The sequence below is a fragment of the Debaryomyces hansenii genome (genome assembly GCF_000006445.2).
Source record: "Debaryomyces hansenii CBS767 chromosome B complete sequence".
In the NCBI taxonomy this organism is placed as follows: Eukaryota; Fungi; Ascomycota; class Pichiomycetes; order Serinales; family Debaryomycetaceae; genus Debaryomyces; species Debaryomyces hansenii.
The window spans coordinates 240,145-254,413 of NC_006044.2; the positions used below are offsets into that span (position 1 = coordinate 240,145).

The 14,269-nt window shown below is 37.0% G+C and overlaps 7 protein-coding genes across 7 annotated transcripts; 5 read left to right on the forward strand and 2 right to left on the reverse strand. All coding sequences in view use genetic code 12, as the record gives it.

Moving 5' to 3' along the window:
• Nucleotides 1-41: 41 nt before the first annotated feature.
• DEHA2B02904g (40S ribosomal protein S6) lies at nt 42-1,190 on the forward strand (the record flags this gene model as incomplete). The annotated part of the gene is made up of 2 exons (XM_457091.1): nt 42-47; nt 486-1,190. The coding sequence occupies 2 exons, from the start codon at nt 42-44 to the stop codon at nt 1,188-1,190; spliced, it is 711 nt and encodes a 236-aa protein (XP_457091.1).
• Nucleotides 1,191-1,363: 173 nt separating this feature from the next.
• Nucleotides 1,364-2,602, reverse strand: DEHA2B02926g (DEHA2B02926p; the record flags this gene model as incomplete). Its single annotated transcript, XM_457092.1, has 1 exon — nt 1,364-2,602. The coding sequence occupies one exon, from the start codon at nt 2,600-2,602 to the stop codon at nt 1,364-1,366; it is 1,239 nt and encodes a 412-aa protein (XP_457092.2).
• A 194-nt stretch (nt 2,603-2,796) lies between these two features.
• Nucleotides 2,797-5,190, forward strand: DEHA2B02948g (DEHA2B02948p; the record flags this gene model as incomplete). The annotated part of the gene is made up of 1 exon (XM_002770022.1): nt 2,797-5,190. One exon carries the CDS (start codon nt 2,797-2,799, stop codon nt 5,188-5,190), a length of 2,394 nt encoding a protein of 797 aa, XP_002770068.1.
• A 1,166-nt stretch (nt 5,191-6,356) lies between these two features.
• Nucleotides 6,357-7,484, forward strand: DEHA2B02970g (DEHA2B02970p; the record flags this gene model as incomplete). Its single annotated transcript, XM_457094.1, has 1 exon — nt 6,357-7,484. The coding sequence occupies one exon, from the start codon at nt 6,357-6,359 to the stop codon at nt 7,482-7,484; it is 1,128 nt and encodes a 375-aa protein (XP_457094.2).
• Nucleotides 7,485-7,756: 272 nt separating this feature from the next.
• Nucleotides 7,757-9,634, forward strand: DEHA2B02992g (DEHA2B02992p; the record flags this gene model as incomplete). The annotated part of the gene is made up of 1 exon (XM_457095.1): nt 7,757-9,634. The coding sequence occupies one exon, from the start codon at nt 7,757-7,759 to the stop codon at nt 9,632-9,634; it is 1,878 nt and encodes a 625-aa protein (XP_457095.2).
• Nucleotides 9,635-9,838: 204 nt separating this feature from the next.
• On the forward strand, nt 9,839-11,053 carry DEHA2B03014g (DEHA2B03014p; the record flags this gene model as incomplete). The annotated part of the gene is made up of 1 exon (XM_457096.2): nt 9,839-11,053. One exon carries the CDS (start codon nt 9,839-9,841, stop codon nt 11,051-11,053), a length of 1,215 nt encoding a protein of 404 aa, XP_457096.2.
• A 168-nt stretch (nt 11,054-11,221) lies between these two features.
• Nucleotides 11,222-13,375, reverse strand: DEHA2B03036g (DEHA2B03036p; the record flags this gene model as incomplete). The annotated part of the gene is made up of 1 exon (XM_457097.1): nt 11,222-13,375. The coding sequence occupies one exon, from the start codon at nt 13,373-13,375 to the stop codon at nt 11,222-11,224; it is 2,154 nt and encodes a 717-aa protein (XP_457097.2).
• Between the last annotated feature and the right edge of the window lie 894 nt (nt 13,376-14,269).

The following is a 14,269-nucleotide window of genomic DNA, read 5'->3' on the forward strand; positions in this document are numbered from 1 at the left end:
TTTAGCTCTTAATTCAGAAGGCATAGGTAGACCAGTACAAGATGAAGGTATGTTACATGATATCATCACATATTATACTATAATACACCGTCGAAAGTAATCAGAATAATCAGTCCCCATTTATATATTACATTAAACCGAGTAGAAGGAATTATGGCATGAACAATGAAAAATCGGTATTGGAGTGAAAAATATGATTATGTGTTGAATGGAGAATAAATATCAATCCCAATAGTAGTAGACATGATATGTGGATGGCAATGATGGCGATTGGGATATCGTTAGCCAGGACATTAATAGTGGGACAATATGGCCAAACGCACTTAGGGAAAATTTTTTTCAGCGCATTTTCATTGAATGAGATGATCAGGGACCACTAGATACAACGAGATTGAAAAACGATGAAGGGTGGAATCGACAGGAGTGTATTATAGAATAATTAGGAAGATTGGATGAATGCAGAAGCAAGATACTAACAACAGTAGTTAAATATTTCTTATCCAGCCAACGGTACTCAAAAGTGTATCGATATTGAAGACGAACACAAATTACGTGTTTTCTACGAAAAGCGTATGGGCCAAGAAGTCGAAGGTGACACCGTCGGTGATGAATTCAAAGGTTACATTTTCAGAATCACTGGTGGTAACGACAAGCAAGGTTTCCCAATGAAACAAGGTGTCATGCACCCAACCAGAGTTAAGTTATTATTAGCCAAGGGTCACTCTTGTTACAGACCAAGAAGAACTGGTGAACGTAAGAGAAAGTCCGTTAGAGGTTGTATCGTTGCTCAAGATTTAGCTGTCTTAGCTTTATCTGTTGTCAAGCAAGGTGACTCTGACATTGAAGGTTTAACCGACACTACCACCCCAAAGAGATTAGGTCCAAAGAGAGCTAACAACATTAGAAAGTTCTTTGGTTTAACCAAGGAAGATGATGTCAGACAATTCGTTGTCAGACGTGAAGTCGTCAAGGGCGATAAGAAATACACCAAGGCCCCAAAGATTCAACGTTTAGTTACTCCACAAACTTTACAAAGAAAGAGAGCATTAAAGGCTCAAAAGGTCAAGAACGCTCAACAACAAAGAGATGCTGCTGCTGAATACGCTCAATTATTAGCTCAACGTTTACACGAACGTAAGGCTGAAAGAGCTGAAATCAAGAAGAGAAGAGCTTCTTCCTTAAAGGCTTAAATTAGTACATAATTGTAATTTAATTTTCTTTTTGATTTTATACGTTTACATCTAATTTTTGTTTATTTTGTGTACTTAATAAAATATATCGGTTATCTAAAGATAAAATCCTGACTAATGTATGCATTTGTATTATATCTATAAACATAGTAGTACATAACAGTTATTGGATTTTAATGCGGGCCAATTTGATTTGGTTTCTTGGAAATGGGCTCTTCTCCATCTTGCGTTCCCTCTCTTTTTCTTGCTAACCGTTTTATATTATCGTAAACCTCGTCCGTTGTTAAATTTGATGAGTATGTGAAGTTCTTACGGACAAAGTTGTCTTGTTGTTCTTTGTAACGAGGATCTCTCAATAGCACTTTTAGGTGATTATCGAATTGCAGTTCTGGTATAAACTTTCCGGTAATAGGACATTTTATATGGCCTGCCATATCACTTGCAGCTGAGTTGTTTGGCTTGGACTTATTTTTCAATCTCGATTCTCCAGCAGCCCTGATCTTCATACCCTTAGGCTTTGGATGCTTTGCCACTTCAGTTTCGCTTCTTTCTGGTGTGGTATCTTGGGACTCGTATTTAGGTTGTGCTTTTGCTTTTGCTAAATCTAATTCCTTCTGTTTCGATTCCAATGATCTATAAATCAAATCTTCTCTTCTTAAAGGAATCGCCAACTCCCGAACCTCGTCCACAGCATCAAATTCTATTTGCCCAACAATGGCGAAGTCCTGCCAATCAATAGACGTATATGCTAATTTTTTCTGTTCCTCCACCTTTTTCTCGTTCTGTAATTCAGCTTTATGTTGCTTATTATAATGTGCTCTGCGATAGGCAGATTCAAATATATCATCGGGGTGTGAAAGCCTTTTAATGATTTCCTGTGATTTTTCATCGTCAGAGTCAGTATACAAACTTAGGACCATTTCGTACTGTTTAACATATTTTTGGAATATCAGATGTAATGAATGCTTTTCGTGAAGAAACTCAAATTGAGCTTTATTCGACTGTTGTGTCTGGTGCGTAATTAAATGTTCCACATACTTGCTACCGTTTCGAGCTACAAAAAGAGCGGTTAACTTTATAATGTCCAAGTCTAACGATGATATAGGAGGATTCGAGGAGATAAAATGAAGTTCCAGAGGTGCTTTCACCGTCTCATTCTCAGCATTAACTACTTTAACATCTCCATCTTGCACATGAGAATCATTAACATTGCCCAATTTCCATTGATAGTAATCGTTGTAAGCATCATTCTTCTTCAAGAAGGTGAATTTTTCATTTGATCCTTCATTATTTTTTAATCTGTCCTCGAACGATGAGCCATTCTTTAATACGTAACCAACAGTTTTATCTATCGTCTCTTTCACCTCAGCAGGAGGTATCTTGATACTGCTAGGTATGATCTTGTCTGCCATGTTATTTATGTTATACTTCTAGTTAATATCAACTATTATTCAATGTTGCATTCAGACTTATAAAAAAGTTATGATAAATGTATTTGACACAAAATCAGTGATAAATAATTTGATAATATTACCGATAGATGGTAATAATAGTTGATCTTTTCACGAACTTTAATTATACACTATAGAAAAGGTTGCAACATAACATGTCAACTAAGCATGGAAATATTAAAAATGATATGCAATCAGAAGGACAGGATTCAGAATCGGATGTAGATTCATTGACCGAGGACTTGGATCAGATTGGTAGACTTAACTTGAGTATGCCATTGAACTTGAATTTATCGTTGTCATCGTATATTAATAACATTCCAAACTTGCCAGCGTTTGATATAAGGAATTTACGGAATTTGCCCAAGGTTCAAGAATTTTCCAATGAAATATCAAGGTACATATCCACATACAAGAGTAATTCATCAGATATAGAAGCACCGGCCGAAGTGCAACAAACGACGATTAATTCGATGAAGACTGCGATTTCCACCAGAATCCAGATGCATAATTTCTTGAATGATTTGGACTTAGGCTTGTCTTTGGCAACTGCTATTGACAGATTGCAACCATTGACTAATATTATCCATGAAACAATATTTTTACCGGCGGAGGACACAAGTGATTTTGAAGATGATTATGATATAGATGGAGAAAGAGAGCTGGAGAACCACTTGAATCAGAATTCTACAGAACCTGTCGGTGTTGATGCTATTGTTAATCGTCATCAGCCGTTTGTGAGTGATATAGTGAAGCCAGACAATGAGGGCAGTCATAGTAGCAATTACAAACAGAGGAGAAAACGACATCTTCATGGAGCGAAGTGCTTTTCTGATGAAGACAGTGCTACGGCGACAGGAAGTGACTTGGATAATGTGGAAGGATTATCTATTGACGAAGTAAAAGCTTTGACAGATTTATCGTCACTAGACGATTTCTATCAAGAAAGTCTTCTCAGAAGAAAGATTCAGAAAATCCAGGGATTGGATAACTTAAGTCAAACGCTGAAGAACAAATTAGTTACGAGACTAATGATGGGTAATTATTATAAATACGTCAATGAGAACTTGGCTAAGAATAATATGTCCTTATCACCTAATCTTAAAAAACAGCAATTAGTTTTGAACGAAGACAGGTCACTGACTCCAGGCAGGAGTATCTCTGAGGTTATAATGGAGGATAGCGAACGTACCGATGAACATCAATCTACATCCCAAGAGGGACGAACTGAATCAGAGGTTGAAACAGTATCAGAGGACGACGATGATGCAGTGATACTCACAGAAAAAGACCAAGAACCATCCTACTATGATGCACCATTTAATACAATAATGGGATGCACCCATTACCAAAGAAACTGCAAAGTTGAATGCCCTACTTGCTTTAAATGGTATCCATGCAGATTTTGCCACGATAGCGAAATAACATCACATAAATTGAGTAGACAAGACGTTAAGCATATCCTTTGTATGAAGTGTAATACTCCGCAAATACCCGAAAGCAACTATTGTATTTCTTGTGAAGCTGAATTGGCGAACTACTTTTGTCTTAAGTGTAAGCTATATGACAATGATCCAACTAAGGATATTTATCACTGCGACAAATGTGGAATTTGTCGGCTAGGATTGGGTTTGGGAAAAGATTTCTATCATTGTGACGAGTGTAACATATGCTTATCAATAGATTTGCGAGAAAGACACAAGTGTTTAACGAATACGACGCATTGTAATTGTCCGATTTGCAATGAATATTTATTTACTTCTGTTAATAAGGTCGTATTCATGAAATGTGGACATCTGATACATCAAGCATGTTACGATGAACTTAGTAAACATTCATACAAATGCCCTGTATGCAAAAAGACGGTTGTGAATGTAGAAACTCAATTTAGAATATTGGATCAGGAAATTCGACAACTGCCATTACCACTGCCATATAACCTATGGAGATGTATCATCAGTTGTAATGACTGCAAAGGTAAATCTAATGTTCCATACCATGTTGTTGGATTGAAATGTAAATATTGCAAAAGTTATAATACCAACCAACAGAAGTTGATCAAACCAGAGGAAGAAGAAGAGGAAGAAGACAACCAAGAAGAGGAGGATGACGACCAAACGAGTAACCGCTTGAACCCCATGCGTTTGATACAGACTAACCTCCAGAGCAATTTTCTTATCGGTGAAAATGCCAGTAATACCCCAACAGAAGAAGATTACGACGGAGATAATAATAAAAATAGTGATGATCTGGACCGCGAAAGCGATCATGAGATGTTTGCCAAAGTCAGAAAGCTCACCAACTCGATCGTTAGTAACTTATCCCCCTCGGGTTCCGGTTCCAATACATCTACAATCAGTAGCCAGCCTCAAGTCTCGTACATCACATCTATTCTACAAGGCTTTGTGAATAACGCTACTAAAGATAATTATATCTCGAAATCCAATACAGATTCCGATGCAACCATGGACGAACCCGATGTCACCAATAATGAAACCAGCAGTGCAAATATCGACAATATTGATATCGAAAATAGTGGCTCCCATTAGCCTTATAAACATGCAAATCTTACACCAACTAATCGTATATGAAACGACCGTATTCTATACGATAGTGAATAGCTTAATATTCCGGTATATACGAGGACTCATAATTAACGTTTAAACGATGCACGGAAGGTCTCTCCAAAACCCATCATCCCAAAAATGAAAAAAAAAAATTGCCAAAATTCTATAGCTTCAATTGTTTGGTCCGGTCCGGTTCGTCACCAAAAATTGCTGCATTTTCCCAACAGTTGTATATGCGACATTTTGCTCTTTCAAATGACCCTTATGCTAGTTCATCTCACCAGCCTTGCGGCATCTTGTACCCTCCGTACTCAATTAACATAGACTGTTACGTTCGTTGAAACAGAAACAACCATATCATATTTAATAATGTACTAACAACGTGCTAGCAACGTGCTAGTATTGTTACATAAAATAGCCTTATAACCAAATGTCGTTAGTCTCACACAGATAAGATCAACGTTTTTCTCACAGCATAAATGACCATATCCGAAATTGCCATGAATGGGACTTGATTACCCCGTATAAAAACAAGATTGCAAATACTACATTGTATATTTTACATAATACTCAATTCATAATTTTTAACTACTAGTCATTCACTTGCAGAACTGGAAGAGCCACATGGTTCTCCAGGAGCCATGTGTGCCATGTTTAGCTTTTGAACCAGTAGAAATGTAGTAGAATAAGGAGTAGAACGATACATAGGCTTGATAATAGGCATAGTATCGCCGTAAAACGCCATTTTGATTGGGGCTACAAAATCTTTGTTGATGTATTTTGTCGGGCTCAACGTTTATGGCCATGGAATTAGTTGCGACATTTTGATACACTTATAATTTTTCTAAATATCATTTGATGATCTAATATTAGAAATATATTTTGATTTATATAGTGACACCGTTAGCATATCGAGACATAGGAACAGTCTTGTAATTATTACATAGGAAACATAAAGGAATTGATCGGAGATCATTTAAAGTGCCACATATATAGGTTGGGAAGTCGGTATAGTACATTGAGAAGCTTTTCCAAGGCACTCTAGCTGAAGCAATTTGAAATTGACAAAGTTTATGCACCATTGATTGGTGAGTTTAAAGAAGCATGCATAAATAGAAGGCAAACTAAATATAAAAGCATAATCAGACATGAATTCCCTCAAGGTGTTGGTAAATTCATTGGATGAACTCTACCCCAGTAAGAATGAGTACAAGCTTGGGGCCGAATACCAGAATGAAGTAACGAATAACGAGATCGAGGAAGGAGGAGAGATAGGGCATGAAGGGGAGAAGGCTGCAGACCAAAACCTGAGTCCAAAATCTACATACTTGGCGTTGATTATCCAGGTGATTTTCTTCTTGCCCAATTATTTGCTTGTGAAGCCATTGATCTTTATCTGGTTGTTGATTACTTACCCATTTACCCATTTGTTTAAACAACGATCGGTATCAAGCGAATTGATTGGTTCAGGGAGAAACGAGAATAATCTATCCATTTCTAATGACAGGGTGTCTGACATGCCGTCAGCCATTAACGAGAAGACAGAATTACTCAAACAGGAGAATATATTGGCGAATAATATTAAATCGCCTACATCTTCATCAAAATACATTATACCTCCACCACAGAGATTATATCCTCTTTCACGGAATCCCGGAAAGAAGCGCAGAAAAACATTGATATTAGACTTGGATGAAACATTAATTCATTCATTATCGCGTGGTTCTCCTCGTTCATTTAGAGGTGGCTCCACTCATACAATCGAAATCAAAATCAATAATGTCTCCTCTCTATACTACGTTCACAAAAGACCGTATTGCGATTTTTTCTTAAAGGAAGTTGCGAAATGGTTTGATTTACAAATTTTCACGGCAAGTGTTAAAGAATACGCTGATCCCATAATAGATTGGTTAGAAAGCGATATTTCACCATATTTGACGAGCAATCACGATCGCCAACAAGGCATTAGTCGGCAGGTTTTCACAAAGCGATACTATCGTACCGACTGTTCATATAGACCTGGGGTTGGCTACATTAAGGATTTGTCTAAGTTTTTCCCCCGTGATGACGATTTGAAAAATGTGATTATCTTAGATAATTCTCCAATAAGTTATGCTTTACATGAGGACAATGCTGTAATGATCGAGGGGTGGATAAATGACCAGAACGATCGTGATTTGCTAAACTTATTACCTATGTTACATAGTTTAAGTTTGTGCATTGATGTCAGATTCATTTTAGCTTTAAGAAGTGGTGAAAAGGTATTCGAAAAATAAATTATAGACCTTAGGATTTTAGTTCATTAGTTCGTGGTAGATTTTTTAAAAAGTTTTAAAATTAATAAAAGTTTCATATATTATATATAATTGGTACATATCAACTACTCTGAATCGTATCGACTAGTTCATATCTGTCAAGCAATAGTTCAATAAGTATATTTTTTCTATATCTTCATCAAAACTATATACAGGGTGGACATAATTTTAGCATTTTTGGCGAACTATAAACCTCAAAAGCCGATAAAAAGGCCCCGGAAGGTAAGAACAATATGGAATTGACACTTCTATTGGAACAAATCAATAGGATTGATATCCCAGATGGTTCAACTAATGAATTACTAAAAAAATTAGGGGACTTTCTAAGAGAAGATTCAGTGAGGTCAAGTCCTGAAGCAAAAGACTCTATTCCAGCAGTCATAAGGATAGCTAATGCCGAGTTATCTCAAATAGTCGAGGCACAGGATGGTACTCATAATGATTCTTTGATTCTTGAGACTCTTAGGGTTTTAATCAATTTTCTAGCCAATAATGATGACAATAGACAGTTTTTAGCATCTACTGATTTGAACTACAAAGCAACTTTTTGGTCTTTAATATGCAAATTGTTTAGCATGGATACCCTAAACACTAATATAAATACTATTTACGAGAGAATTCTACTAATGTTGTCCCAATTTATACACAATACAAATTTACTAAAGGACTTCCTTATATTTTTTAGTGAAATAGGTATTGAGAAATGTTTAATAGGATATTTGAGATTTCGAATAGATTCATCGCTTGCTGCTGAGACTGGTTTTGATGAGCTAGTGATTCCCACAGAAATATATTCAGAATTCATGAGTGAAATGTCTGATTCCACTTCGACAGATATGGTATTTGCAAATGATTGCAACGAGTATCTTGATACTATTTTAAGGGTGTTTAATTTTGCTATTAGATTAAACGTAGATGAAGATGATGAAGACGAAATGGATACAGTTAACGATGTACTCTCAAACCTATCTAATATCGTCTACAATGTCACATTATGTGAAGATATACCCCATTTGTCGTCAACAGAAATGCACTCAAATATATTGAAGCTAATTCCTCAACTTCCTACAAAAATACAAAACTTCACTTTGAATAAGAGAAGGCTATTTTCGTCTAGTGGTAACATTGCGTCAATGACAAATTATGATAACTCTGTGGATGTTTCAATGGCTTTAGAATATTTTCGTAACCCCGAAACGGATCCTTATATTTTATCTGCTTGTGCCATAGATCTTGGTAATTATATCACTAGTGTAGAAAAGTCTGAATGGTTACGAGTGAAAATTGACAGTGAAATTGGTTTGCAAGTTTTCATAGCGAACTTTTACAAAATCAAGTTCAACGATGTAATTCAATACCAAGCGTTCCATTTATTCAATAACTTAATGTCGACTGATATTGCCATTCACTCTTTCGACAGCTACGAAAGTCTATTGAAATCCTCCAAGGTTGTGGTAGATAATGGCCAATACTATAAGGAGGTTTTCGGAATTTATGCTAAGTTTATGAAAAAGTTAATACTGTTTGCATTTATCGAAGAAAAGGGCTCTCATTTAAGTTTGTTTCAATTCAAGGAACTTTGGACCCAATTTTATCCTGTGGACCATCCAGGTACCGCATTTGAAGAGATTTATCTCATTTTAACTCAAGCATTCATAGCAACGAAACTACTCGAAACAGGAAGTCTTGAACACAAAAATGTCCCATTTGTTACCTCTTTGGTCGAGAACCTAGTAAGCGCAAAAGGGCTAACCGCCGATGTACCATCTACATTCCTACTGGAAAAGTTGAAGACCCTAGGTATTTTCTTCAAGACAATTGCAACCCACGGTATAAGCGGCGACGTAATTACGAAGGTTTTGTATGACTCTGATTCAGATAAATACCATCTGCACTTCATTACCCCATACCATACATTCTTAGAGAAACTACAACAAATCCTCGATGAACAAGGTAATTTAAATAACGCAAATAACCCAAATCAGTTTAGTGTTATCCAAAATAACTCCAAGTTCGTATGTGCCACTACAATCGCTTACTGTAACCTTCCGCATGAAACAAATGAAGAGGTTGACGCCATTCAATCAATTTGCCAATCTATCATACGGTAAACCATACGGCAGCGTAGGATCGCATATCACGTGTTTTGATGGACCACATATAAACCCCGTCTATAACCGAGAGCCGTATAAATAGACAACTATTTCCTAAACCTTTGTGGTTTCAGATAATAATGAAGTATATATAAAGCATTTCTAAGAGCTATCCTTTAAGGCAATACCATTGACGTAAGAGTTATTAATAAATAGTTGAAAATGACAATCAAAAGTAATTTTTCTAATTTAACGAGAGAAGCACCAGATCCAATCGTGGAAACCATGACCATGTATGCACAAGATACTTCTCCAGATAAGATTGATGTATCGATAGGTGTATACAAAGGAGAGAAGGGAGAGTCATATGTTTTTCCTGCGGTGTCTAAGGCTAAGAAGCACTTATTTGAAAATGATCCGGGACATAGCTATACCAATATGGCAGGTATTCCAGAATATACGAGCGGAGCACGTAAGGTTGTGTTTGGAGAAAAATATGGTACCGAAGGAAAGATTGCATCGTTACAGACTATTTCAGGGACAGGGGCTTGCCATATGGCATTTCTTCTTCTTCGTGAAGCGGGGCTCACTAACTTCTATGTTGGTACACCATGTTGGTCGAACTATGGGCCAATGATTACGCATGTTGGCTCAAAATACTCCACATACACTCACTATGACGAAAGTCTCCGTGGGATTGATTTTGATGCTGTTCTTGAGGCACTTCAGAATGCACCATCAAAATCTGTATTCTTATTTCAAGCGTGTTGTCATAACCCTACAGGAGCGGATTTTTCCAAAGATCAGTGGAAGCAAATTGCTTCAATTGTTAAGTCCAGAGATATCTTCCCTGTTTTTGATATTGCATACCAAGGATTTTCAAGCGGCGATAAGGATGTTGATGCCTGGCCTGTGAGGTATTTCTACGAGCAAAATTTAGAATTTTTAGTTTGCCAATCATTCTCCAAGAACATGGGATTATACAGTGAAAGAGCAGGATGTCTTCATGCTGTGGTACAAGATACGGATTACGTTCCAAACGTGCAAAGTCAACTTGTGGCACTCTTTAGATCGGAGTGCTCTTTTGCTCCAGCATATGGTGCAAGAATTGCCAGTATTATCATCAACGAGCCTGGATTAGAAAATCAGTGGGGCCAAGAAGTTTCCGATGTGACCACAAGATTGAAGAATATTAGAAAGCAGATTTTGGATAAATTTCTCGAATTAGGTACTCCTGGTAAGTGGGATCATGTAGTAAAGCAGCAAGGGTTGTTTTGGTATTCTGGATTATCACCCGAACAAAACGATAAGCTTATAGAAGACCATCATATTTATTCAACTTCAATTGGCAGAGTTAATATTGCCGGGTTAAATGAAAGTAGTGTTGATAAATTTGTTGGCGCCATTGACAAGGTTGTCAGAGATTCTATTGGTTAATTTAGTCTAGTTAAAGGTTTGGTATTTAAAGTAAATAATGAAGAATGTAAAAATCTAACTATGCAACTATATCAGTACTTACACTAAGATTGTTATAAGTTACCAACGAATAAAGAAATTTATCAACAATTGAACCACATGCCAACTTCCACTTGCAAACACGAATTATTATAATTTTCGGTGATGAATTTTCTTTAGATGAGCTTTTAAATTATCTTTTCTATTAAATCTCTTTCCACAGTTTGGTTCATCACACTCATACGGCTTCTCAGACGAATGACTTTTCAAATGCCTTTTGACGTGTTCTGGTCTCTGAAACCTAGCTTGACAAAGTGGGCACGAATGCTTCTTCTTAGGATCAATGACATCTGTCTTATCTGACACCTTAATAGGAAGCTTTAAGTCTTGTGGAGATGGTATGAATGTTTCAGGTGTTGCGTGCGTTGATTGGCCTGAGGAAATTGAAAATGTAGCCATTGTAGGTAAACCGTTTGGATTATTAGGAGATGCAGAATTTATAGTGGAGATGTTTTGCACACTATTTGAATTCATTGGAGAGGTGGCTATGGAAGCCAAGTCAATTGACGCTGGATATGATTTTGTAAAAGAACTATTATGTGAATGATTTGTTCTATGGTTATTTTTAATCAATTTTTCATCAGTTAAATGATTAGAATTAAATTGAGGCAGTAATAAATCGATACCTGGCGGCTTGGGTTGATGAGAATTTTGATTTTTATATTTCAATTCAAAGTCAGTCGTTGAAGCACCCGCAGTAGAAGGAACCGAAAAGGAAGTTGCGGGAGGCACATTATTTGACAACACACTGTATGAACGTGTTGGTGAATTATGTGAATGTATGACTCCGGGAGTTGAGTTTGAGGATACTATAGTATCAGGAACTTCGCTGTTTGGATTTGAAACTAACTGAGAGGCAAGCTTTAAAGACAAATCGGCTGCATTCAAAAACATATCATCATCTTTCTTTAGATCACCAATCTCTGGTTTGTCCATTAATGATTGTTCTAACATCCTATAATTATTATCATCCTCCATAAATCCCAGTTTCTTCGTTTCATTAAACATAAATTTAGAATTTACAAAATTTGTATAAGATTTCGCCTTTCCTAATTGTTTAAAGGCATCATCATCCTGATCTTCAATTTTTATAGAATCTAATGTATCGTTTCTTTTCAATAACATAGGTGTTGTAAAAGCAGTATTGGTTTTATTACTACTAGTACCGCTACTAGAAGGATAGTTCGTATTATTCGCCACAGGACTCAAATAATTGAATTGTTGGTATGATCCACTTCCCTGATTGCTCCATTGTGGGTTTGCTTGATTATTTGAACTTGGCGTAAGTAACGGTGTTCCAAAATCATCAAAGTCCCCTAGCTTATCGAGACGAGGTGAAACATATGATGGTGTGTAGAAAGGATTAAGCCCTGGATAATTTGATGAATTCTGAGCAGGTGTTGTTATTTTTTGTCCATTTGAAGATGGGTTGTTTACTAACAATGAGTTGTTCGTAGCATCAATTGATAGTCTAGATCTCGATCTGCTATGACCCTTTGTTTTTAGCGAATGCGGAGTTTTCCCAACCTTATTGCTAGCTGTAGATACAAGGTTCACGGGAGACAAGCTGAGATTATTTGGACCTCTTGATGGAGTAGCAAACGCATTATAATTATTACAAGAAGAAACGGACATAGACTTATTGCGACCGATTCTTCTTGGTGTATTCTGAGGTGGAACGTTCTGCAGCTGCAGTTTTTGATGTGCATTATGCTTTATGGAAGATGGAGAGTCCAGGAAAGACTGATATGAGAGGGAGGACGATAGCTGCGGTATAGAATCCCCAGAATACAATGTATTATTAGATCCCGACTGATTCATATGATTGGGGTCGTACTGACTAGGTGCATCTTGTGATAAAGATACCATAGATGAAGTAGACAAATTCGACTGATGAGAAATCTTGGAACTGTACATGTTTCCTCCGTCAAGTGAAATATTCTTGGAATGCTGAAATCGATGGTTGTTGCTAAAATACCCATTAGAATTACCCGTTCCCGAGTTGTTGGATATGGGTACTATATCATGCAATGATTCCTGGCTTGGGTAGTCAAGTCCGTAGAACTCGACGTTGTCGCCGTGCAAAGTGATGTCATCGTGGTCCATGTTAGACTCTCGAGAAATGGTATTGTTTTGGTCGTCATTGAACAACTCCCCACGATCCAAATCTAACAAACCAGTGTCATTTCCAATGTCGAATCCCTGTGAAAGCTGTGTTGGTGAACTTACCAAGAATTTATCCATTATTTTGCCTATTTGTCCACACTTTCGATTGCTAAGAACAAATAAGTAGGTGTATTCGAATAATGCTTATCCCGTAATATGCCAAATCCGCTACTCTACCTAATTTGTCAACCGTACGGATATTTTTCTTCTTGTTTAGCGATTGTTTCTGGTTTTTACCTTCTGCTCCGATTCCTAAACGAAACGTAACCTTCACAAATTTAGCAAAAAAACCTACCTAAGAACAAATCAACAAAAAAAATGTGCAGCCAACAAATGTATTCCGCTTAAGTGCAAGTTTGTTGTACTTAAAGGTAATTTGTAGGTAAGCTTCGAAGTCTAATGTAGAAATTACCTACCCTAGTATCGATGAAAAATGATTAATTCTACTAACGACATCCAATCTTGTTAGCAAAGATGAATAAACGACATTTTTCACTCTCATTTCCGAGGCCAGTGCCGTACTTACGAGCCAAATGTAATGCGGGCAAATAGTGTCAATTGTCAATTTTGAACGGGGAAGTACATTTCCGGTCAACATGTTTCCCCGGACCGCCGAGGTTTTTAGAATCATCTTCCGACCTCGCATCCTAAATTAACGCGTCAAGCAAAAAAAGATATCAGGAACTTCGCCATGAACGAGCCGGATCGGCGATAACTAATAAGGCAACGGGTCAACTCTACAACATTGATGTTTACAAGGCGAATAAGCGCACATAATAGGTCAGTATATGTATAGCGCTAAATATAGCAGGGCCTGGGCTACTCATGTCATCAAAGAATATTGCGGTGTTGATATTAATATCACTCTCGAGACATAATTATATATAGATTATGGATAGACTTAATTTTTGCCCGAATCGTCATCACAAGGCGTACTATGAAGTCTCTTGCACCAACCCACAGATACTTTTG